The 23,856-nt window shown below is 42.6% G+C and overlaps 1 protein-coding gene across 1 annotated transcript in view; it reads right to left on the bottom strand.

The window, feature by feature from the left end:
* Positions 1 to 1,310: 1,310 nt before the first annotated feature.
* MPZL1 (myelin protein zero like 1) overlaps positions 1,311 to 23,856 on the bottom strand; it is a 62,173-nt gene continuing 39,627 nt past the window's right edge. The window contains exons 2-6 of the mRNA XM_057726813.1: positions 23,648 to 23,814; positions 19,087 to 19,300; positions 18,234 to 18,366; positions 15,678 to 15,780; positions 1,311 to 4,263 (exon numbers count right to left, since the gene is read on the bottom strand). Coding sequence (XP_057582796.1) covers positions 4,162 to 4,263; positions 15,678 to 15,780; positions 18,234 to 18,366; positions 19,087 to 19,300; positions 23,648 to 23,814 — 719 coding nt within the window. The 3' untranslated portion in view covers positions 1,311 to 4,161. The remainder of the gene's footprint in view (positions 4,264 to 15,677; positions 15,781 to 18,233; positions 18,367 to 19,086; positions 19,301 to 23,647; positions 23,815 to 23,856) is intronic.

The following is a 23,856-nucleotide window of genomic DNA, read 5'->3' as shown; positions in this document are numbered from 1 at the left end:
TTACAGATTTATCCAGATTATGCCCAGGAGTGGGACTGCTGGATCTTATGGCAACTCTATTTTTAGTTTTTTGAGGAACCTCCATACTGCTCTCCATAGTGGCTGCACCAATTTACATTCCTACCAACAGTGTAGGAGGGTTCCCTTTTCTCCACACCCTCTGCAGCAGTTATTATCTGTAGACTTTTTAATGATGGCCATTCTGACCAATGCGAAGTGATACTTCATTGCAGTTTTGAATTGCCTTTCTCTAATAATTAGTGACGTGGAACATCTTTTCATGTGCCTACTGGCCATCTGCATGTCTTCTTTGGAGAAACGTCTATTTAGGTCTTCCGCCCATTTTTTGATTGAGTTGTTTTTTGACATTGAACTGTATGAGCTATTTAAACATTTTGGAAATTAAGCCCTTGTCGGTTGCATCGTTTGCAAATATTCTCTCCCATTCTGTAGGTTGTCTTTTTGTTTTATGGTTTCCTTTGTTGTGCAAAAACTTTTAAGTTTTGATTAGGTCCCATTTGTTTATTTTTGCTTTTGTTTCCATTACTCTAGGAGATATATCCAAAAAAACACTGCTGTGATTTACTGGCGTTGGCTTTCTAAAAGTGGGTTTAAGATTAGTACAACTAGCATTAACTCATAGTGCTATAGAGTAAGAAATGCAAAGTGCCTGGCACACAGCAAGTATTTAGTAGCTATTATTTCTATTATGTCACCTTCTCTCACCTCTACTGTGGCAAGCTCTTTGAGAAGCTGTGTGTCCCTTATGGTTAGCACAGTGCCAGCTGTAGGATAGTTCGCAAATACAGATTTGTTGAATGGATAAATCCAGCTATCCATCATCCATCTAGTCAACATCTGTTGAGCAACTGCTAATTGCCAGGTACTGCTCTACATACTAAAGATGGATCAGTGAACAAAAGAGCAAGGTTCTAGCCTCTCAGTGCTTATGTTCTAGTAGGCAAAACAGATAAGCACATACATAGTTTGACAGGGAGAAAAACAGAACATGGTTAAGGGGTTTAGGAGAGAGCCAGGGGTGGGTGAGCTTGCTTTTTTCATATCACAGAAGGTCTCTCTGAGAAGATGACATGCAAACAGACATTTAAAGGAAGTGAGGGAGCAAACCACACAAATGTGCAGAATGTTGTTCCAGGCCAAGGGAAGAGCAGGTGCAAAGGGCCTGAGGCAGGCACATGTGTGGTGTTTCTGAAGAATGACAAGACTGTGTGGTTGGAGCAGAAAAAATAAAAGGACAGGCTTTGACCTCTTCTTCACTTGATTAAAAATGAGCACACAACACACTCCAGTAATTGAAAAACATGTATTAAAATATTCACAGAAGTACAATTGAAAAAGAAAAATTAACATGTTCGTGATGGTTTTTTTTTTTTACCTAGCTGAATACACTTCCACTGAAAAACTACAGATAGCTTGAAATTTTAATCTCAAATAATCCCTTTTAGATGCCCCCTTAGAAAAAAATCACGTGCAGTTTTAAGAGGTCTCATTCTGCCAAAAATCAGACATGGAAAGGACAGCCCTGTCATTTGGAAGCAAACCCACTGTTGTCATCTGTGTCCAGGGAAGATGAGGCTGCAGGGACACAGGAGAAAGGGTCAAAAGATCCACAGGAGGTGGTGTGAGGAGTTTCAGAAAAAGCCCCAACCCTGAGGTGCTCCACCTAAGTGTGAGCAGCTTCCCTCAGACAACTGAGTCACAGATCCAGAGCGGGTGGCTGGTAGCTGACCACCCTTGCCCCACGGAGGAGGGTGGATCGGGCTCATGGGGGAGGCAGGGGAGGGAAGACCCACTGCCATGGTTAGCTGAAATGGGGGCTGATGCTCTGAGTGGCAGCTTCGGAAACATGCAGAGAAAATTTGGGCTCTTGCTATCAGGAATGTATGTACAGTAGTTTCATCGGACCTGTTGTGAACAGAAGATAAGGAGAATCCCCTTTTCTCTGTAAAAAATGACTGTGAGGAAATCACACATATTAATGCACACACTTGGTCTCGCCACAGCGTGTCTTCCCTCTCCCTGAAGTCCTGGATGGCTGTACACTTCTCACAGTGAGAGGGCTTACCAAGAGTATCGTCATCCTGGCATCAGCCTGAAAAATGGTACCATCCTCCGCCCACCCCACACCCCTGCCTCCACTTCCCAACACACAGAAAAGTCTCCTAAAGGCTCCAGCAGTTTTCACCATGGAGGCAGAGAAGCCTCAGGGTGCAAGGCAAAGCTGACCACTTTGCAGAACTGTCTCGGTTACGTGCTCGCGGCCCTCTCCTGCGCGGGGCCCGTGAGCACAGAAGAGGGAGGCGCAGCAGAGCTAGCAGGGTTTCCTCCCACACGCAGCACAGCCCAGCTGCAGCAGCTTCAGAGATGGCAGGTGGGTGTGATGACAGAAGCCGGTCCCTGCTTACCTACATAGCAACGGAATGTAACTTGGAGCATCCCGGGAATAACAACAAACAGTCCCTCAGAAAATGAAAGACCACATGGTATGGGGCGGAGTTTGTTTTGTAGCTCATACACCCTTTCTCTATGCAACCACCTCCTGCACACTTTTAAATCGAAATCCTTCTTTATTCCCTTAGAACTCAGCCTTCAAACTCCCTCACAAAGATGACGGGGGGGGGGGGGGGGGGGGGGCAGCTCTTAGGGGACCTCAAGGAAATGAGAGAAAAACTAGTATTACCCGTCATCCCCACTTACCCAAACACGTTCTGGGACCGAATTATCGGTATTCTTCCTGTAACTGTGGGCTTTCAATTTTAAATGAAAAAAATTCTTTTAAAACAAAATCCAGAAAATGGGGAAATGACAATGTAAGTGTTTAATGATTTCCACCATGAAACACACAGGTCTGAGATGGGGTTGGGCGGGGGAGGGGCGGTAGCCAACGGGAGGAAATAAATTGAGAAGGGTGCCCAAACTGCCTAGATTTTTCTTCATCTCCTTGCTTATCCATTCCGTGTAATGTGGGTGGGGGAAAAAAGGAAGGGAGGAAGGGAGAAACAAAGAACAAAAAACCAGGAACAGAGAAGAAATTCCCAAAGCAGAAGTACTAGCCTTGTTTGCGGATTTAAAAAATCCAGACCAGACCTTCTTGAACCTCAAAGGCCTTGGAGCCATCATGAAGCTATCACAGGAGCCAGGACTGAGCTGCTCCCTGCTGCAGCTTTATAAAGAAGCATGACTGAAGCCTTACAGAAATTCTCTAGAGAGAGCGCCGCGATATTGGAGACTGCCAATCTAATTATTCCATTTCTGCCTACTTAGAAGGAAGTGAAACTAGCTCCTTCGGCTGTATGGGGACTCTTATTACAAGTAGGAAAGACTTCAGCAAAGAATATAACATACCTTTTGCTCTCCAAATGGTACAGTACTCCTCAAGCCAGGCCTGGGTTCTCTACTTCAATTATGTATTGATTATGGTATTGATCTAAAAGTACCTGGAAGGAAGTGACTTCTGATATCGATCCTTTGCTAATCTTGCTATGATGAATCCACAAATTAAGATGATTTGCTTACAGGGTGTAATGTTATAGTCTACACAACACAGAAAGCAAAAAACTGCCTGTATTTTAAAGAGAAAAACAGCAACAAAAACTTTCACACTGTCTTCAAGTGGCATAGCGAACGGATGCTTTCTAAAAACAACCACCAAACAGGCGGTGCACCCTGGGCCAAAGGCCACCCTGAACATGCTTCCATCACAGTATCTCCACTGTAAAGTACAATAAACGTGAAGGCGGGTTAAGCCCTTACATGAAAAGGCCAGGTCTGTTAGAATACTGAAAGATCTGCTACCGTCTCCATTAAGGCAAACCACATCTAAATGATGGTGACAGGAATGTGTCTGAATTTTCTCAACTGTAAATGACCCTGAAGGAAATACAAAAACAGCAAGACAACTTACATATACGTAGAATCATACCATCTCTTCATCATGCAACACTGGCTCCTTGCATCAGGAAGATTAAATAGAATATTTATACATATCCTTTATACACTTTTTTTTCTCCCTCTATGAATAAACATGTGCTTGTCCGTGTCCAGGTTTCCAAGGCCACACACGGTTATGGGCTACATTTTCTGCACAAGAGTCCAGAGTTTGGATTTGTTTCTTGCTTGGGGTGTCATCAGGGTCTTCTCTCAGTTTTTCCGGATGTCCGCGTACACCACAGACTCTGACTTGTTAATCTTGTCGCTGTGCTGTCCGCCAGAGTGGTCTAGCTGTGCATATATGACTGGGCCCTGGAGAAGAGATGTAGAAGAGGTTTGCAAAAACTGGCGGCCCCATTACGAGCAGGGACAGAAGCAATGATTAAAGTGATATTGTTAGGGTTTCAGAGCAAAGAGTTCCCTCTTTTGCATGTCTTCAGGAACATATGTTCCTTCTTAGGAACAGTATGTCCAGGACTGACTATTTTTTTTCCCCAGGACTGACTTTAAAACAAGATTGGATATACGTGGTAATTGTTCAAGCTGGTACACAGAGATTTGTTACATTATTCTGTCTACTTTTTTGCATCCATTTTAAAATTTCTATAACAATATTCCTTCTCAGGAGTTACCCTTATCTTAATACCTGTCTCAGAATTCCTCAACTCTTATAATTGGGATCACAGTCTCAAGAACAAAGATGGGCACGTCTGTCAACCTGAGACCTACTGAAATCATGACTTCCAGAATGATACAAGAAACCAACATATTTGGTGCCACTTGAAAATACAATCAATTTGAACCAGTCACTTTATAGAAATAGGTACTTTAAAAAACTTCAAATATTCTCCCATACACCTACTTATAGTATAATTCTTCTAGTCTAATCTTATCATGACCAATAAAAACATTGCTTCTTGTATATCTAAGATCAGGTAACCATTTTTCCTGTTTTAAAATTTAAAATAACCCAAAAGCCACAATCTACAGAGCTAAAAGGAAAAGCCTACGTGGACTAAGGCAGAAGAGGTCCTACCCTCAGCAATTAGGAAGAGTGCAGTCAGGGTCCCACTCAGGACAGCAAGGAAAGGTGGCCTGGGGCAGAGCAAGTCCTCTGACCCCTGGGGAAGGAGGGGAGGCTGGGGGTTCAAATATCAGATGGGTGGTTGCAATTCACAACCCTTACAGTCCCTTCCAACCCAGAGATTCTAGAATTGTAAACAACAACAACAAAACAGACCTGTTTTAGGGGTAAAATGAAGTTAATATAACCCAAAGTCCACTTTTCTCCCAATGCAGGGCATCTCTCCTTGAATAGTCCACGACTGTACTTAAGCTTTCAACTTTGAAATCATAAGCTCAGTAACCAAAAGCATGTGGTTTAAAATAAACATCCTTGACATTGTTCTATATGAATCTGTAATGGTGGATTCATGACATATGCATTTGGTGAAACCCATAGAAATGTACAACACAGAGAGTGAACCTCAACATGAACCCCAGACTTCAGTTAGTAATACTGTTTTCTACATTAATTCATCAATTGTAACAACGTACCACAACAATGCAAGCTGTTAATAACCAGGGAAACTTTGGAGAGGAGGGAGTATGTAGGACCTCTTTTTCCTTTCTGTTAGATTTTTCTGTAAACCTAACACTGCTCTAAGAAATAAAGTCTATAAGAAAAAGAAAAAAAAAAATGGAAAAAAAAAATAAACCTCCTCACTCCCATCTAGGAGCTCTACAACCTGCATCCTTCAGTGTGTAATGTGTGATCCTGTGGAGTTCAGGCCCCCCAACGTCTACAGAAGGCATAAACCCAGCAGTAAGGGCTATGCAGTGGTGCACCTAAAAGGAGAGTCATAAAATAACACCCAAGGGCTAGACCCACTTGAACTTTGGCAGGTCCGCAGTCTGAACTCACGAGCTGTTCTTCTTGAGGCTGGCAGCAGCATTGGTGAGCACCAGCCATGTGGCCTCAGGCATATTTTTAAACCTCCAAGCATTAGTTCCTTCATCTCTAAAACGGCACTAACAGTAGTAGTACACCTCCTTGAGCTTGTTGTGAGGATTAAATGATATCTACAGATAACAAGCAGTATCTGGCTGCACTCGATACACATTAATCATTTACTGTCATTATCAAGAACACATCCTCACACAAATATCCTTGCGAACATGCTGAGGTTACCAATCAAGTAAACCGAGCAGTCAACGTCGATGTGTTTGTCTTCAGTCACCATGTGATGCTCTCCTGCCTGTCACGGGTAACACAACAGACCACGCTGTTAATCCTGACTCAAACTGAAGCCCTCTATGTTCATCTCAGAAAGCTGCAAGTTAAATGTGATTCTACAAAATAAAAAGTTAAAAACAAAAACCTGTTTTCTACTTCTAGGAGAAGAATGAAAAAAGTGTTTTCTAGTCAGCTAACTGATCCTTGATAATAGTCACGTCCAATAGAACAGATCCCGAAATTAAATTATATGTCTTCCTAGACAGTAAGACCTCATATCATTAGGAGGCTCAGGGTGTATTCATGGGGGAAGGAGTTTGTACCATGTGATGGATGGTTATAAATTCTTTCTCTTCTTGCGTCTACACCCTTACAATATAATGCTGCAGCTCCTCCCACCAAAAGTAAGAACTTACTTCTTAACCCCTTGAGTCGGGGCTCGTCTTGTCACTTGCTTTGAACCATAGAATGTGGCAGAGGTAACATGGGCAAGTTCCATACTTGGACCTCAGCACGCCTTGCAGCTTCCACTGTCTCCCTGATCTTGGAACCCACAGAGCCACCACCTCCATGTGAAGAAGCCCAAGCTACATGCTGGCTGATAGGAGACACACAGCCCAGTTGTCCTATGTCTCTTGGGCTGGCCAACTGCCTGCCAATGGTCAGCCTATGAGTGAGACCCCTGCACGCTGTCCAGCCAACTGCAGATGCACAAGTGAGCCAGCAGAGGTCAGCTGAACCTCCCCAGGCCAGAAGACCTGCCAGACCAACCCACAGAAGCAGGAGCCAAATAAATGGTGGTTGTTCTAAGCCACTATCTTTTAAGGTGGTTTGTTACATAGCAAGAGATAACTGATACACTGTGTGAGTGGAAAAGAAAGAGAACAGAGAAAGCAACAAAGAAAAAGTAACAGAATAATCTCTGAATCAGTCACAGTATTGTTCTTCATGGCAAGAAAATCAAACAGTTTGCTGAAAGTAACTGGGAAAACACTGAAGGATAAAAGGAACTCCTTCCTACTGATGGATTCAGTTTCTTCAAGTTGCTTCCCACTATCTACTATCCTCTCTCCCTTTCCCCCTTAGAATGTAATAAGACCCTTAGGTCGGGGGCTTTGCTAAATGCTAGAACAGTCCTTGGCAGACTGTAGGTGTCGGATGAAGGGATGGATGAAAATAACGGATCTAGAGGAATTCTCACCAGAACTGGAGATCAGGAATCTGCTCTGAATCTAGCCCACCCTAGAACAGCTCTCTGAAGTCTGGTTCTGAGGCTGATTTGGCAGCTGAAGGTATCCTGGGTCTTTGCAGGACATGCCTCAGGACTTTGACACTTTGAGGGCCAAGAAGACCACTGAGGACTTGAACCAAGATCAACTTGGAAATGCACCTGCCAATGCTAAGACATTCACTTTGGGGTGTTCGAGAGTTAAAACAACAGCAACAATAACACCTACATTAACCTGTTTTTCCTATATATCTTGACACTCACCTTTCCTCATCTTCCATTTTTTTTTTTTTTGGCATTGCCACAAAGAATTATAACAACCTAGTGAAAAATTCCTCTGTACATATATATTTTCCCCAACTATTTATTACACAAATAGTCCTTACTATTGAAAATGTTTCAAGAAATTAATTGCTTGATTTAGGTCTACTCTTTTAGTTTCAGTTAGAGATGAAATTACCCCTGAACTCTACTTGCATGGAATTTATTCCAATACAGAAACATAACTGGTGAAGATGTGGGAGAGGGTCCAGGAATAGAGGGTTATAGAAGAGCCAGGACACCTATCTCTGAACACATATTAATTCCTCGGAAGTTATTATGTCCTGAAGGACACTTTTCCATGGTCTCTGCAGCCCTCTAGAATCTGAATCTGGTCCTTCAGGCATCAGAGGAATCAGACCTGACAACCAAGCACAGGTATCACTAAGAGAGAACATCTGCTTTTACCACATGCCCATTGACTGTTCACAAAACATATTTTCAGTATTTACCTCACATCACTAAATATAGATGTGAAACACAGCTGTGTCTAGTGACATTCTTTGAGATAAATGAAACATTATCAAAACGAAGTTGAAAAGAACTGGACAGGCAGGATAGAATAAGTGCATGCCTTACAGCCACACAGATCTGGGTCTAATACCTGCTCTGCCACTAACCACTCACCTTGAGCAAGTGACTCAACCTAACTAAGCCTTGGGTTCTTCACATGTAAAATAGAGACAGTAAAAGAACTTACCTCATAGGGCTGTTGTGAGGACTAAATGAGCTAATGCACATGCTGTACTTCTGGAGGCATTACATATCTATGGACTACAGCTGACAAATACATAACAAGACAACATGCAGAGGATGAAAGAATAAGATGGAAAGAACCTGAGTCTTAATAACATTGCTGGACCATGGAACTAATGAACACAGAAGTACCCCTGGCTTTGGGACCTCTTGTGAATTAATAAATCTCTTACTGTTAAAGGTACTTTTAGTCAAGTCACCCATTACTAGTCTTCCAATTGTAACAAAAACAGTAGCCAAAGACAGATGTGTAATACAGCACACAATGCCCTGCCTGGCTATTGTTTCATCCTGTGTAAATTTCCTTCCTGGAGCACTAGGATTCTTTCTCTTCTGATAAAATAACTTGGAGTTATTTATTTATCCAAATAGTAACGACTAATGTTAGATTCTTAGATGATGGCTGCAGGTAGAAAATGAAAGTTCCTGCTGAACAGGGAACATGTCATGACAGAACCCTTGGAAGGAAGTACCTTGCGAATATCCCTACCATGCCCCTATTTCACAGATCTGATTGCAACATGTGGGTAGCAACTGCCTAAACCTCTCCTTATAAGGCGCAGTGTACCATGAACCCTTATGGGTAGCAATGGAAAAATGAGAGGATTTAGAGATCAACTTGCCCCAACCCATCATTTCAAAGGGCACAGATGCTGAAGTTAAATAATTCCCCGAAGATAACACCATTAGCTGGACCCCAGAGTCAATACTAGTTTGTAACACGTCACTAACCCTTAAAACACTAAATATGAAGACTTTCCTCAAGACTGTTTGCCACGATATATACATAAAAAAATTCTCCATATCATGGAAAAGCCTGGAAATGATCTGAACAACCCAGGAGACTCTGAGGTTCTGGAGGGCAGGGCAGGGACTGCGTGATACTCATCCCTGCATTTCCCACGTCCGGTTTACACTGTAAGTATAAACTGAGCACTCGTGTGTGTGTGTGGAAATGACCAAAGAGAGCATCCAAGGGAATGATCAGATTATCAGAACAACTTCTCTGCTTGGTTGTGCTCAACTTATAAAAAGCATTTAATCTCATAAATTCCCTAATAAGATGAACATATCAGGTCAAACCAGTTCTTCCTAAACTGTGAAACCTTTTCTGCCTCAGTGTGAACAAACTGGAAGATAGAGTAAATCAAAAGGATTCTGGTGAGAACGACTTCCATAAAATCCTCTGGTGCTCGGACAGAGAGGTATTTCCGACACATACTGAAGGTGGTGTGTGATGGTGAGGAAGAGGACCCACCAGTACCACCTGAGGCCCTCTGGAGCTTAGGAATTTTGTGGAGTATTTGAAGCAGATGTTTTAACCCCAGGATAGCAGCCTCTGTTCCAAGCTGACCACTGAATGCAAACCTAAATAAAACAAAAATCGGAAGATAACTCCGCAAGGAGATCACTCAGTCCACTTCCTAGTCTGGTATTGACCAGAAAAGGCTTTATAAGTTCCAGAAACAGGTAAGGCAAAAAATATCTTTAACAAGCTGTGTAACTGTAAAATAAAAGGTACATTACGACTTGATTAAAAATAACCAAGTGAGACAAAGGGTACTGCAGGTATATGTCACCATACAGAAACCCTGATTTGTAACACGTTAGAGAAGAGGCCTTCAGGGGCCTGCACAGAGTGCAAAGGAAATAACCTAGGAATCAACCGCGGGGAACATGATGGCCTTCCTCTCAAAGATGACCTGGTGTCATACTGCAAATGCTGAAAAATGATAATACAGATTGACACGAGGCTTGAATTGCTTCTCACTCACCTCCAGAAAATGGCACAGAGTCAGGGCCGGGCGGAACCCTGGGGGATTACTCACAGGAGAGCCAAACTTGTCTCTGACTCAGAGACAGCAGGCACGGCCGGGTGGCGTCTTGGCTCTGAAAACAGGGCGGGTGAGTCCCCTTACTGAACAGAGAGCCCCTGTGTCTCCTTCCTTTGCTCCATTCCCAAGCATGAAATCAGAGGATTTCTTTCTGGAGAAATCGACTAACCCAAGAGAAAACTTAGCAACTGACACTTAGAGGTCCCCTAGCGAAAGCCAGCCAGCACTTTATACAAACAGTGAAGCCCACTACTCAGTAAGCTCTGTCTGCACAAAGAGCTTGTGATCAGATCTGAGGGCCGGCTATATAAACAGGCAATCAAGGATCGTTGGGAATTTGAGGAACGCTTTTAACATGAAAGACAAAAATTATAAAAGAGAAAAGGGAATTCAAGAGAAACAGCAAGGGACTTCCCTGGTGGTGCAGTGGTTAAGAATCCTCCAGCCAATGCAGGGGACACCAGCTTGATCCCTGCTCTGCAAGGAGATCCCACATGCCTCAGAGCAACTAAGCCTGTGAGCCACAACTACTGAGCCTGCACTCTAGAGCCCACGTGCCTCAACCACTGAGACCTGCACACCTAGAGCCTGTGCTCCGCAACAAGAGAAGCCACCGCAGTGAGAAGCCCACACACCACAACAAAGAGTAGCCCCTGCTGGCTGCAACGAGAGAAAGCCTGCATGTAGTAACAAAGACCCAACGGAGCCAATAAATTAATTTAAAAATAATAAATAAATAATTAAAAATAATAATAAAAAAGAGAAACAGCAAAATTCAATAACAGAAGAAAACTTTAAAAAATCAATCATATATAGGGACTTCTCTGGTGGTGCAGTGGTTAAGAATCCACCTGCCAATGGAGGGGACACAGGTTCAATCCCTGGTCCAGGAAGATCCCATGTGCCCCGGAGCAGCTAAGTCTGTGAGCTACAACTACTGAGTCCATGAGCCGCAACTACTGAAGCCTGCGCATCTAGAGCCCATGTTCTGCAACAAGAGAAGCCACTGCAATGAGAAGCCAGTGCACCGTGATGAAGATCCAACGCAGCCAAAATATATATATATATATATGTATACATATAAAACATATATATATATAAGAAACAGAAGAAAAAATGACAGGCTCAGAGAGATAAGAGCATGAAACAAATGAAAACAAATACAGGCTATTAGAATCAGAGAATAAGCAACAGTGCCTGAAAATTAATAAAAAGAGGAAATTAAATATTTAATTAAAGTTGGAAGATAAAGTTGCAGAAATTTTCTAGAAGAAAACCGCAAAACAGAAAAAATAAGAGAATGAAAGGACTGCTCTAAGAGATGATCCAATTCCTAACAGGAATTTCCAAAAGAGAACAGAAAATGGAAGGAAGAAGTTTTCCAGGGTAATGGAAGACAGTACCCTGAAACTGAAGGGCATAGTTTTCAGATTGAAAGAGCCCACTGAGTAGTCAGTACAATGAATAAAAAAGGCCCACAATTTTATAAAATTTCAGAGCACGAGGAATAAAAATGATGTTAAGAGAAGGGGAATTAAACAGGTCCCACACAAAGGAGAAGGAAGCCAGAAAAATCAGCAAGGCCTCAGAACGCTTTAGGAAAATGATTTCCAACCTGGAATCCTACCCAACCAGATTATCAATCAAGCTTGAGGGAGGAGAATAAAAACAATTTTAGACCTGCTAAAAACAAACGTTATTACCTTACAGTTTTGGAAGTGAGAAGTCTGAAATGTGATGCACTGAGCTAAATCAAGTATCAGCAGGGCTGCATTCCTTCTAGGGACTCTGGGGAGAATCTGCTTCCTTACCTTTTCCAGCTTACGGAAGCTGCCTGCATTCCTTGGCATGTGACCCCTTCCTTCATCTTGAAAGCCAGCAGAATAGCATCTTCAAATCTAACTCTGACGCTCCTATCTCCCCCTTAATATAAAGGAACCTTATGATTACACTGGGCCCACATGAATAATCCAGGAAAATTTCCCCATCTCAAGATGTGTAACTACAGCTGCAAAGTCACTTTTGACAGCTAAGGTAACATATCCCACAGGTTCCAGGGATTAGGATGTGAACATTTTTTTGCAGGTCATTATTCTGCCTATCATATAAAGCCTCAAAATTTCTACCTCCCGTGCATCATTTCTCAAGAAGTTTTGGAAGATATGTTCCACCACAATGTGGGAATAAACTAAAAAATTGAAGATCTGAGGTCTAAAAGGAGAGAGAGAAAGAAAATTCCTTGGGAGTAGAGACCCAGGATGACTCTTACACAACAGCCTAAAGCACAATAAAGCCAGAAGATTTTAAGAAGTATGTCTCCAAGGATAAAATGAAACCAACAGAATACCTAATATGTGGCTGAATGTGCTCAGAGGTCTTTAACTGGGAAGTTTTAAGACAGAATTTAAATATGCCCTTACAAAACTAAGCAAATAAAAACCAAGGTAAATTTAAGCTCCATGACAAACAAAAAAATTGTACAAGAAAACAAATGTATGTGGTACAATGGTGACAGAATCAGGTACCTGTAACACTGCAATATAACTACCTAACTTACAGCGAGCTAGCCATACTGGGAAGAAGCATGTGGGTATATATGTGCCTGTGTGTGTGTGTGCAGAGAAGAAAGGCTGGGGGTAGGGCTAAATTCCCATTTTCCATAATATGGAGTCAATAGATAATATCTAAAACTAAAAAATCTAGAAATGGCAATAATAAAGTTGTTTGGAAATATTAAGATAAATACTAGGAAAAAAGGGCTAAAAGAATGGAAAGTGGCCACTATTCCTTAAATTTTTTTTTCACTCCCTTCTCCTCCCTTTCTTCTCAGACACCCATCAGATTGCTTGATACTGTTCACTGGCTCACCACTGCAGCTCTGTCCATGGCCTCCCAGTCTGTCTTTCTTTCATGCTTCCTTTTGGATAGTTTCTATTGCTGCTTCAAGTTTACTGAACTTTTCTTCTATAGTGTCTAATCTGTCATTTATGCCATCCAATGTTTTTTTTATTTCTAGAAGTTCTATTTTGGTCTTTTTAATATTTCTATTTTTCTCAATATGTTAAGCTTTACTTTATATCCTTAAGTTTCTTTTTAAGATTTATAATACTTGTTTTAAGGTCTTTGTCTATGAATTCCATCACCTAAGTCACTTCTGGGTTTGTTTCTATTGACTGATTTTTCTCTTGGTTATGTGTTTTATTTCCTTCCTTCTTTGTATACTTGGTAATTTTTGACTGATACCAGATACTGTGAATTTTTCATTGGTGGATGTTGGATTTTGGGGTGGACTTTTTTTTGTTTGTTTGTTTTTGGGCTTTTTTTTTTTACATTTTTTTTTAAATTGAAGTATAGGAAAATTCCCTGGTGGTCCAGTAGTTAGGATTCTGCACTTCCACTGAAGTGGGCATGGGTTTGATCCCTGGTTGGGGAACTAAGATCTCTCAAGACATTCAGCGCTGCCCAAAAAAAAAAAAAATTGAAGTATAGTTAATTTATAATGTTGTGTTAGTTTCAACTGCACAGCAAAGTAATTCAATTTTATACATATATATTATATATGGGTATATATATATTCTTTTTCAGATTCTTGGATTTTCTTATGTTCTTATAAAGACTATTAGGTTTTGTGCTGGCATGCACCTAAACTACTCTTCCATCAGTTTGCTTCTTCAAAGACTTCCTTGTTATAGTGGGTCCACAGCCATTCACAATCTAGTGCTAACTCAGCCCTGCTACTAAGGGGTGACCATTCTGAGGACTCCAACCAACATCCTGCGGGTTATGAGTTCTCTCCACCCTGGCTTTTGGGAACACAAACTATTCCCAGTCCTGTGTAAGCTCCACACACTATACAACCTACTGCTTTTCAGGCGGCTCTTCCTCTGGTCACAGGGAAGCTCTGCCCGTGCACGCACAACTCCGCACTCAGCAAAGGCTCAAGGGGACCCACTCCAGATCTTGAAGCTTTTTCTCTCTATATAGTTTTTCCCTCTCTGGAACTATGCCTCATAAATTCTAGCCACCCTGGCCTCCCCAAACTCTGATTTCTGCCTCCTTAATTCAGTGAGACAGCTGAGCTGTTTCTGTTTCCCCTCCACATTGCAGTCTGGAAAATGCCTTGAGGAGTAAGCTGGGATGACCACAGGGCTCACCTTAGGTGTGTCCCTTCTGTTTCCTGGTGACCCAAATCCACTGTTTCTTATCTTTCCCTCAGTTTGTTTTTGACAGGAGAACAACTCCCACAGTACTTTAAGGGCAGAAGAAAAAGTTTCTAAGACTTCTTTAGGTATTATGCCTACCTGTAACTCTACCGCCTTTGTTCACAACCTTAATTAGTGAACTAAGGTAAATGAGGCATACTACTTAATTCAAGAGAGAGAGACAGAAAGACAGACAAAGAGAATGAGAGAGATGGACAGACAGACTAGGAACAAGTAAGGAGCCTGATGCTGTGAAAGACAATGTGCTACCTAGAAACCTCAGTTCTACCACAATTGTGTCACTAACTGGGTGTGTGCTTTTAGTTTAACATTGCGATGCCTTAGTGTCCTCACCACATATGACAACTGTGAACTAAGCCTGTGGGGTGCTTTTTCCACAAAACACTGTTATTCTTCACTTCCTCTTAAATCCATCTGCCCCACTACACCCCCAACCCTTCCTCCTCAGGGCAAAGTTATAACTGGCCACATTCCTTCTAACGCTTTCTACCCCAGAAGAACAGAGTCAGTACTAAGCTCTGGAATTTCTGCCAAGCCACAATTACAGTTACACCAGCATGGCCAAAACACAACATTAACCGCAATGCCAGATTCCATGCTAAGTTCCAAATAAAAGTTATTTCTTCTCTGTACTTTCTTCAAGAAGTAGAAACCAAAGCCTTTCCTTGTTCATCAAGCCTACTAATTATTCAGATAAACGTTTACTTTCAATTTCTTCTAACGCATTCAAATAAAATAACTTTTCTGTTTTCTTATCAATACCAAAATCAAAATTTGCCTGTGAATTCCATGGCTTACAGAACACCCCAATATAGAATCTAGTTCGGTAGCTATATTTCTTTGAGCAATTAAGGAAGTGTTTACATCTGATAAAGCCACTTCCTAATTTCACCTGGGCCAACCTGTTAGTGGTGGTTTGGTGGAAACTACTCAAGTCAGATTCTTCTCCACATACTTTCTTGTGGTCCTCCTGAAACAGCCCTTACACTCCCCTCTGCTTCTCTTATTTTGTCTCTCTGTTTCTGTCTGTCTCTCACAGCTCAGTATTTTTTCCTACACCCCAGAACGTGACAGAGCACCAAACTGCAGAGCATGGTATGGTGGGCAGAACTGCAATCAGCTGTTACCTGGTGAGATCCAGAAGGCAGGCTCTTTACTAGACCCTCTGTGTCGGAGGGGGACTTCCGTGGAGCCTGCTTAACCGGTGACACATTCTCTGATGTATTGCAGCTGACGAGTTGGCAATTTGGAGAACAAATGTAAAAAAAAAAAAAAATTAAAATAAATGGAAACAAAAAATATAGAAATGCAAGTGATGACAAGATGAAGTAGCAGATGTATAAAAACAAAACTCAACAAAACAATGAGTATCAAAACAATCACATATCTTGAAACTATTTTTTATCTCTGACACTAATTCTTCCAAGTCCCTGAAGCCACTCCAGGGGAGGTACAAAAACCAGTTTATAACAGTGATATCTGCTGAATGGGATTCTGGCTACAATGTACACTTATCCTTTTTCTGCTTTGGCTTTCTCCCCTGCCATCAATCCTCCCCTGTGATACAGGTTTAAAGCAGCAAGCTATACCTTCTTGACAGCAATTCGCTTTTGTGATCACCAAAGGCAAACCTCTTCTGAATGTGCTTCCGAAATCACATACATATTCAGATTTGTATTGTAGTCTAGACTCATCTCATTCCTTCCATTCCCTAGGTCCCCAGAGTTCGTTTCCCCACCAATTCCTCCACCAAACCAAAGAAAATCCAGAAGTCATGGATGATAAGAAACTGTGGAATACCACATCACACGGGCTGAACTTTTTCAGGGGCACAGGGGTCTTCAACAGCGAGCCCTATCTCATAAATAAACCAGGGAAAGTGAATGCTAGGAGATAACTCACTGGGGATTCCCAGTGGGAAGTGTCCTCCTCCGAGCTGGAATCCTTTATCAGGTACTTTTTAAAAATCTTAGGAGTGGGGAGAGAATCACATTTAAAGTGTCGTTACTAAGACCAAAGCATACAAAGCATTCTGCAAACTGAGCCTTCTCTGAATCGGGAGGCTATATGCCACACACCAAAAGGGTTTGAGTATTATAACACAAAGAGGGTCTAACTCAGTAATAATACAATTTCAAGTATAAAAAAACTAAAACACACACACACACAAAACCATTTTACATGAAGAACATATATGTTCAGATGACCATAAACCCTGGCAACCCAATTTCATTGGGATGGCACATTCAACATGTTTCTAACACAGACACATGACATATTTGTGGACAAACCATGATAGCTGTTGCATTAGCTCAGAGCTGGCTGGTTAGTTGTCAACAAGGGAGATGGGCTGAATATATACACATGAATATTAACAGCAACGGCCAATGTGATTAGTTACCATGTGTCTAGTGGGAGTGGAAGAGGAGACCCAGCCCTGTTATAGTCCCAATGTGTCGTCTATGTCAGCTTTTCTTAAGAAGTGGAAGATGGGCAGGATCTGATCCCGGCACACCAAGGTAGAAAAGGCAGGGGAGGGGGAGAAAGAAAAACCAAAGTAAGAAGAATAGCAGCATTCACGATGCCATGCAGAATTCTAAGGCACATTTTTCTGTGCCTTATTAACCCAAATGCGTGAACTACAGAGACTGGCATGTCTCCACCCTGGATTAGTTTCATGCCGAAAACCAACATTTCAGTTATATTTCATCATAAACCATTCACCATGCAAGGGGGCAGGTACAGTCAGCAGAATGGAAATATTCTAAGCAAGTAATATCTGAATTTGAACACTCAAACTCCTGAAAACACAGCACTCCTAAAAAGTAGCGCAGGAGAGCCCAAAGAGACAGAGGTCCCCACCATCCACCAGCCAAGGAGACCGGGGCATGCAACCCTCTCAGATCAGTCCCTTCCGTGCACCTGGTACGCAGCTCGTGCTACATCAATTGAAACCCAGTCTTACTCTCAGTCTTACCACACGAGTTTTAAAGAGCTTACACAGCCTAGTTTTCCAGTTGGAGTGGTGAAAAGAGAGGGTCCTTCAATTAGACACACACCTTATGCTCAAATGTGTTCTCTTTGAGAAGCCGTGAACAAAAAGAAAGTCTACTTTTCTTTATTGCTGGTATAGTCTGGTGTTCAACTCCTATTATCCCAGCCTGGATGAGTCTAGTCATGTATTCGAGAACAAAGCAATAAAACTACTTACAAAACTACAAACAGGGAAAGGCCCTGCATCATCACATCAGGTGGGGGTCATTTATCAGCACATTCCTCTTATATATTTATTATTATTATATTTACCTAACTGAGAAGAAGAACCTTACAAGATTATTACTGAGATCAAATTATACTCCTATTGGGTAAGTGATATCCATGGCTTAATAATACTAACTGCAGAGTGGGTGGTACTGCAACACAGACCACAGGCTACCGAGCAGTCCATTTCACCAAACCTAAGAAAGAAGCTGAAACGGATTAGTGTCACATTCCACATTTAACAGCAGGCCACTGATTCTGCCTGCCCACGTCAGAACACCTCCTGAGAAGATGGCTCGATTCCGACGTGAAAGCGAAAAGTAACTAACGCTTCACAGTTCTTTCTCCAGAAAACATACAGATATTTTCATGAACTCCGATCCCTTCCCTTCACCCTTCCCCTCAAAAGCAGAACTTCTTACCCAGTGTAATCCCGTTTAGAGTTTTTCCTTCTACAGAGGACAGCCAGAATCATGGTGACAAGCAGAGTGAGACCTAGGACCACAGCAGTAACTATACCCACCACCACCCAAACTGGAAACGCAGGCAAACTCTCTAGGGAGAAAGAACACAACAGGTTTAAGGTACATTGCTACAGAGAGAAGAAATGGAATTGGATCAATAAACAAGTGTCTTTTAGCAAATACCACACACTCTTTTATTATGCAAATTATGAGATCCTAGTACCTAATCAATGACATGTGAACATTAGCTGATAAAGGATGAGCTTTAGAACTACAAATGTTTCTATATACATAATCCCTCTAAAATCAAAGAAAAGCTGGGGATGCACATCTACCTCAATCTATTCTCCAACAAAGCAGACTTTGTCTCGAAATGAGACACCAGAACCTGCATTTCCTGCTTCTTCTCAAAAAAAGGTGAAGAAATAGCTATACTGTTTCTGCCAATAGTAAAGCTTTCTCCTGAAGAATATTAAAACAACATTAATCTCCTTCCTTCGAATACCCACCCCATCCAACCATAATGAATCTGGTCTTACTTCTAATTAACAGTGAAAAATTCATACTCCTGGAATCCAGTCAGTATGCTCCAGACAGCAGGTATATAAATGGAGAAATCAGCCACTCTGGTTGGAATGAGTTCCCTGACCCCAGGCATGTTTGGTAGAGCCACAGGCCGATGGAAACAGGGAGCATAACTGTATGGCAGAAAAACCCCTTTCAAACACACCCTGAAATGTAACTCTTGTTCTCTAACTAAGCATGAGATAAAGGGGACTGCATCATTACTAGAGAAATACTCAAGAAGTACCTTTCTCTACAACATAAAGCCTAATGTGTCCTGGCTGGACAACAATATCAGGAGGGTTTTTGACATCACAGATGTAGGTGCCGTTGTGTATAAACTGCATATTTTCTATGTTGATTGATGCATCTTTCTTGTCGAGGTCTCCAGCCCAGCTGATTCTGTCCTTAAACGGTGGATAATTTCCGGCATACACTTGCCCTTGGGAGTAGTGGAAAAACTGCAATTAGAAAAAAAAGAACACATGAGCTATTCTCACAGGTATTAGTTCTAAACTCTATTATAGGCATGCCGTGAAGGGTTCTTTTAAAAAAAGACTTCATCCTAGGAGTTTTGATCAAGATGACGGAGTAGAAGGACGTGGAAAAAAAGACTTCATCCAGAAAGAAATGCCACATCATATTACAAATGTCAAGCTTTGGAACCTAAGCCAGACAGGGGTTTAGAAATCATGGAGATCAACCCTGTTTCAGTTAAAGAAATAAATTTGTACATTCTCTCGAATCCTCTCAATATCCCATGATGTAGCAATTACTGCTCACATTTTTATAAGTAAGGAAATGGAGACTCAAAGAAGCCACTTGCCCAAGGTCACAATGACAATAGGTGGTAGATCCAGAGTCAAAGTCAGGACCCCCTGACTCTTCAAAGCCAATGCTCTGATGGACACCATGATCGAGCCCTGTGAATCCAAAGGTTTCAGCCTTAATTCACAAAGCTTACCATTAAGATACACAAAGGCATCAAAAAAAGAAGCCTAAATATCACACACGAGTTAATCTCATGGGTTACCGCCTCTTACCGACTGGTTTCCTACAGAAAAGTCACAGATATGTGAAAGGAACACAGCCCAGACAACCCAAAATGTTCTCACCCACTCTTGCAGGTGTATCCTTTCGCTGCTTTCTCTTTGCACTCTCACTCTCTCCTCAGACCTGCTTTCAGCAAAGGAACTCACTTCCCAAAGTAACTTGGTCAAACCCAGCCCCCTGGACGCAAGGTCAGGCCTGGTGGGTGGGGATCTATCCTGATACATGGCTTCAATCCAAGCAGCTCTGCGGGAGGCTTGAGGTCTTTGTTCTTATTCACAGATGGGATGACAGTGGGGTCAGGGGTAGAAATGAGCGGCAGTCAACCACTGAGCTGCACTGGCAATCCAAACACCACATTTTCAGAAGCCTTTGTGGAAGCTGAAAACCCCTGTGCAATCTCATCCACTCCTATGATTTAACAGCCATCCATGTTTTAACTTCCAAACCTCTCTTCCATCCATAGTGTTTCTCTCAGTTACAGACTCCTAATCCAAAGGCCTGCTCAGTGTACCACTCAGCTGCCCCCGCCCTCCCGGCCTGCCCCCTTCTTCTCCTGTGAACTCCACCTTCTCCCTCTGTATCTCACCTTGACTGACGGCTACCTGCCAGTCCTCTGAACCACGCATTCTGGAGTTGTCGTTGATTCCTCTGTCTCCTAAATTTCTCTCTTCTATTTAATTCCCACTGATAATATGTGATTTTAAGTCCTCCTCATCTTGGACTATGACCTCTTAACTGGCCTCAAGCTCCTCTAAACCATCCTCCACAATGCCTACATGATTATTGGGGGGAAAAAATTTTACCAAATATATACCCCGTGTTTAATATAAGCTAATGCTTGTTAGGAACTATGAAGGCTCTGAGATTTGACCCTCCCTGCAAGCCTGCCTCAGGTGCACAGGTGCTGGCAGAAGATACACGACTCCTGGGAAGTCTCTGTTCTCATGAAGAAGACTTAGAGACGAAGGGCTCTGTTACTTACAAACAGCCAGCAGCATGTTTTTACCTGTGGCCCCTGCCCCCCAAGGCCCACAGGGACGGCACGGAGGGGCTTGGGTGGACGCTGTGCACACAGAGGTTCTGCATCACAGCTGAGGAGCCCCAAGCCCCAAGGAAACCCCCCAAATCTTTTATAATGGGCAGTAAGCCCACCTGACCTTTGCCCCAAAGGGAGACACATTACTGTCTTGGACAGTAAGCAAACCTGTCCTCTGCTTTAGACGGAGACACCATCTCTGCCTTCCAAGGCTAGTCACTGTACAAGAAAGGCAGCCAGGGCCTCCGCTTGCAAGGTGGGTGGAAACGTGAAATACCATGAAAAATAATGCTCTGACACTTGTAACCACCCTGCAAGGCGAGATTCACCTGCCAGATATTTCACAAGTGAGGAAAGTGAGGCTCAGCAAACCTTAGCGACTTACTCAAGGTCTCAGGTCTCAAAGGCAGAATTCAAACCCAGCTTTGACTTCAAAGCTTAAGCTATTTCCATTATTTAATGCCTTTCATGGCTGATCCTGTCTTGCCTGGGAACCCTTCACCTTCTCTTCTTTACCAGGAAACAAACCATAAACTCTTAGTTAGCAAGCAAGTCCTTCTGTCATCTGGTCTCTGCTTTCCTTCCTGCCTCATCTGTAGACATGCCCTGCCCTGCATTTCTGAACCAGCAATGAAGACCTACACTACCCTCTTTCCCACCGCTGGGTCTCTGCAATCTCTCCCTCAACAGACCCGGCGCCCTCTGAAGGCAGGGTACAAGCTGTATTTCTCTCTGTGCTCCTCTGTACGTAGCACGTCACAGGGACTACATGTGTTTGCTGAACTGCACTGGTAATAATGCTTTGGTGAAACCAGTAAGAGAGAAATGAAATGGTAAAAAAAACTCACACAAAAAAAGCGACTAGATCTCCTTATCAACCAACACTTATTAAGTAAAAGCCACAGTGTTAAAACCATGAGGGACACCAAAGGTGTAAGATAGGTTTCTATCCTCAAAATGCTGACATTCAAGATAAAGAAGAGAAAACCTGTCGCAGTAAGGAACGCTGTCTCACAGGAATGGCCCAGATAATGTGGGCAGGGAGTTTTAAGAAGAGCTAAACATGCCGAAAGAGGTCTTACGGAGGGACCAGAATGTGAAGATGGGATACAACTTAAATGGCAAGAGTTCAGAGGTGGAGAAAGCAAGCATAAAAGCACTTTTACTAGACTGACAGTGATCACATGAGAGAACAGAAGTGGGGCTAGAGCCAAATTATGAGTTCCGAATTCCAGACAAGCACTGTTCACAGTGGCAAACTACGGGGATTCTGTCGAGGGCAGTGGTGAGGGGAAAGAACTGTTTTAAGACGAAGTACCTGGTGGACTGCAGGGGTGGGCTGAAAGATGGACGATCTGAAGCGGAGGAATAACCAAGGGGGTTACTGCACAAGTCCCGGCACACAATTTTTATCACTTGATGGAGGGAGCAGAGAAGCAGGAAGGCTGACAAAAAGCCAGATGCCAGGAACAAAGTAGGAAGAGCCAGCAAAACGGTCCTATTTCTCAGGGTGGGTATGAGGGGTGGAAGGGAAGCGGTAGTGGATGGGGGAGGGAAAACCGCCCCCCACCCCAACAAAACTCAAGGTTTAAAAAAAAAAAGAAAATCAGGTCCCTAGAAGAACATAAATACCCAAAAAGAACTAGCAGAGAAGGGAGACAGCGAGGAGAAAAGATGAGCTCTGTTTCAGACATGGGGACCCTAATCCCACAGACCAGAAAAGCCATCGCTGGTATGTGGGGCCTGAGCTTACTTCTCCTGAACATCTATGAAAATGAAGAGCGTCCTGCTCATCTTATTAATTGCGCCCTGACATTCGGGAGTTAAAGCCTCCTGGATCAGTAACTGAACATTCTGGAATCAACTTTAATCAGATTAGTGTGTAAGTATAAATTGATTAGCTAAAAACATTAATCAGAAATACAGCATGTTCTTAATATTAAGGCTTGGGGTATGTAAACCTGCTCTGACCCACATGACAGGACTGTTTTGAACATAAGTGAAACTTCTCTCTGAAGGGAAGAGCATCTGGGTGTCTTCCTGATGAGGCTTTACTTTCTATAGATAAAATAAGGTCCCTTGCTTCTAGTCTGGCAAAAGATGTCAGTGGGAAAGCTTCACAAATTTAAATAATTCTTAGGACTCTTCCCGGGTAAATGAGTGTGTTCAATCTTGCATCTACAGGATACACGTTCCACGCTGATGCCATGTTTATGTGGCAGCAACAGAATGGCTCTGACTCTGCTTCCCCAAGACATTCATATGGGTTCCTGCTCTCACTCACTCTGGGACTCTGTTTTACCCAGAACCATACCCAACTGGACCCACTGAGGAAGTTATCTAAATTTGTAATCTCTGACTTTACCTCACCTTTCTTTCCTTCTCAGGCACAACACCTTGGGGGCCTTCCTTTTTATAAACACTGAGGGACACAGGTCCACTCAAAAACTTGGAAATCAGGCATATACTCGAACCCAGTAGATAGATAGTTGATAGATAGATCAATATCAGTATTAATGTAGATAAGAAGCTGCATTTAAGAGACGCTAAACTTATTTTTTCCTGGAGAGTCTAAAGCAAGAGAAGGTCCTTGAAGTCTCTAATAGATAACAAACTCACTCAGTGTGCAAGTGCGCAATCAGAACCGATCATTAATCACACTACAGCCGTAAAGAACCCCATGAGGTAGGACCAGTGGAGATCAGACAAGCATTCCTACCGACACAGTGGTGTCGGTCCCCTCTGGCTGGAAGCTCCAGGAGACTGAGGTCAACGTGCCAGTCGTGTTAGTAGACTTGAACTTGCATGTCAGCTTCCCCTGTGTCCCATTTGCCACGAAGATTTCTTTTGGTGTATACACCTCCAAGGCTGATACACGAGCAGTCACTGCAAAGAGAGGAACAAGGAAAGCTTAGGAGTAGGATTTAG

This window comes from Hippopotamus amphibius, chromosome 3, assembly GCF_030028045.1.
Source record: "Hippopotamus amphibius kiboko isolate mHipAmp2 chromosome 3, mHipAmp2.hap2, whole genome shotgun sequence".
Classification (NCBI taxonomy): domain Eukaryota; kingdom Metazoa; phylum Chordata; class Mammalia; order Artiodactyla; family Hippopotamidae; genus Hippopotamus; species Hippopotamus amphibius.
Note: the sequence above shows the minus strand (reverse complement) of the source record. Positions and strands in the feature narration are given on the sequence as shown.